The sequence below is a fragment of the Eimeria maxima genome, genomic scaffold (genome assembly GCF_000499605.1).
Source record: "Eimeria maxima Weybridge genomic scaffold, Emw_scaff548, whole genome shotgun sequence".
In the NCBI taxonomy this organism is placed as follows: domain Eukaryota; phylum Apicomplexa; class Conoidasida; order Eucoccidiorida; family Eimeriidae; genus Eimeria; species Eimeria maxima.
Genome location: NW_013563890.1, coordinates 14,420 through 16,919, shown reverse-complemented (window position 1 = coordinate 16,919; position 2,500 = coordinate 14,420). Strand labels below are relative to the sequence as shown.

General features: G+C 43.9%; 1 protein-coding gene across 1 annotated transcript in view; it reads left to right on the top strand.

Moving 5' to 3' along the window:
• Positions 1 to 1,934: 1,934 nt before the first annotated feature.
• EMWEY_00037080 (hypothetical protein) overlaps positions 1,935 to 2,500 on the top strand; it is a gene marked incomplete at both ends in the record, with an annotated part of 5,085 nt that continues 4,519 nt past the window's right edge. Inside the window, one exon of the mRNA XM_013478632.1 lies at positions 1,935 to 2,500. This exon is cut by the window's right edge and continues 4,519 nt beyond it. Within this exon, the coding sequence (XP_013334086.1) occupies positions 1,935 to 2,500 (566 nt within the window).

The following is a 2,500-nucleotide window of genomic DNA, read 5'->3' as shown; positions in this document are numbered from 1 at the left end:
TGCTGCTGCTGCTGCTTCTGTTTCTGCTGTTGGTTGTGTTGCTGCTGCTGCTGTGGCATACGAGGCGGATGCCGCATCGCTGCTGTGGTGTACGTACACCCCATCTGCAGCAGCAACAGCAGGAAATGTTTCTGCAGCAGCAGCAGACATTGTCTTGTCCTCTGCAGCAGCAGTTGGGGTGTATAGGCAGCTATTAATGTCTATTTACTGGATAAAGAAATGATGCTAGGGTGTATAGACAGCTAGTAATATTTATTTAATGAATAAAAAGATCCAACTAAAGGTAAATGGGGTGTATATACACCCAATAATTGGCTTCTATAGATAAAATAAATATTCTTTTCCTTCTTTTATTATAAATAAAATTATATTTCTTTTTTTTATATTATATTGAGGTGTATATACACCTGAAGATATGGCCGCTGCCCAGCCGCATGCTAAGGCTCCTGTTGCTACATTAAGAGGAAAAAAAGTAGAAATAAGATAAAATAATGGTTTTTTTTCTTATTTTTTCTTTTAATTAATTAAAAAATATATATTTATAATTAATTAATGAATAAAAACAACAAGAAGGCAATTAACAGAACCCCCTGGCTGCTGCTGTGAGGTTATGAATAAGGTCATGATAATTGCGGTGTATCTGCAGCAGCCAAAAATAGGGTGTATATAGACAATAGCACAATTATATTTATATTTATAAATAAAATAAAAATAAAAATAAATAAAATAAAATAAAATAGAAGAAAATAACAAAAAGAACTCAATAAATAAATATAATTATTATTACCTCCTTATACACCGTAGTAGGTGACCTCCTCCCCCCCATCTTCGCGGTGTCTGTCTATCTTCTGTTGCTGCTGCTGTTGCTGCTGTTGCTGCTGTTTCTGCTGCTGTTTCTTCTATTTCTTCTGCTTATATATTTGTTTTTGCTGTTTGTCTTCCTTATTGCATGCAAAAAAAGGTATTTAAATGTATTTATTGTCTCTTTCCCTCTATAACAACAGGTAAGGAGAGAGCACCTTGTGGGGTCACCTCTTTGCTCCTGCATGCATATATAGGTGCCTATACACCCCAATTATTTCCTATTTCTTCTCTTTATTTTCTTAACTTTCTTTATTATATTTGCTGCAGCAGCAGCAGCAACAGCAATGACGTCTCATAGTATACCGCGTTCTCCCCCTGCGAGCAGCAGAAGGTCTGTTGCTGCTGCAGCAGCAGCAGCAGCAACAGCTGCAGCAGGCACTAGTGCAGCAACAACAGCAGCAACAACAGTAGCACAAGCAGGTATGTTACCCCGTCAGCTACTGTTGTTGCTGCTGCTGCTGCTGCTAGCAGCAGCAGCAGCAACAGGACAAGAAATATCCCTTAATGAGGGTAGTTGGACTCCTTCCTCTGCTTCTTCTTCTCTTTCTTTTTCTCCTTCTTCCTTCTCTTTTGCTGCTGCTCCTTCTATGTATATGTCTCCATCTATTTCTTTCTCTGCTTCCTCTACTCATTCATCACCAGCAGCAGCAGCAGCAGCAACACCAACAGCAGCAACAGCACCATCACAAGATACTGCAGCAGCAGCAGCAGCAGCAGCAGCAGCAGAAAGAAGTGCATATAATTCTTCTTCCTTAGGTTATTTTACTACGGATTATAATACACGTACACCTGGATCTCTTCCTGTTGCTGCTGCTGCTGCTGCTGCATCTCCTCATACATCTAGCTATTCTTCTTCTTCCTCCTCTGCTGCTGCTGCTGCTGCTGCTTCGCGTATCCCTAGATATACACCAACTGTCTCCTCATACACCCCAACTGTCTCCTCTTCTTATTCTTCTCCTGCTGCAGCAGCAGCAGGAAGCTACGGCTCTGTCTTATATACAGGAGACACTTACCCTATGGACAGCAGCAGCAGCAGCAGCAGCAGGAGCAGCAGGAGCAGCACTACTGGTATGCCTGTCTATGCTGCACATACACCCGGTAGTGTCTCCTCTTTTTATTCCCCTACATACACCCCAGTAGCATCTGCTGCTTATCCTGATTATAGCAGCAGCAGCAGCAGCAGATACAGCAGCGGCAGCACCAGCAGCAGATACAGCAGCAGCGGCACCGGCAGCAGCAGCAGCAGCAGCGGATATTATGCACCATCTACGCTTGCTGCTGAGGTCCTTGGCTCCTACGGGCAGCCAACAGCAGCAGCAGCAGCAGCAGCAGCAGCACCAATAGGACACCATACAACAACATCTGTATTGCCTGCAGCAGCAACAACAGCAGCAACAATGCCTGCAGCAAGAACAGCAACAGTGCATGCAACAACAGCATCAATGCCTGCAGCAACAGCAGCAACAGTAGCAGCAACTCCTGCAGCAGCAGCAGCAGCAATTCATGAGGGACAAGTAACAATAGCAGCAGAAGCAGCACCAAGGGAGTATGTTGTCCCTACAGCAGCAGCAACAACAGCAACAGCAGCAACAGCAGCAACAGCAGCAACAGGTATGGAGGAAGAAGCAGGAACAGT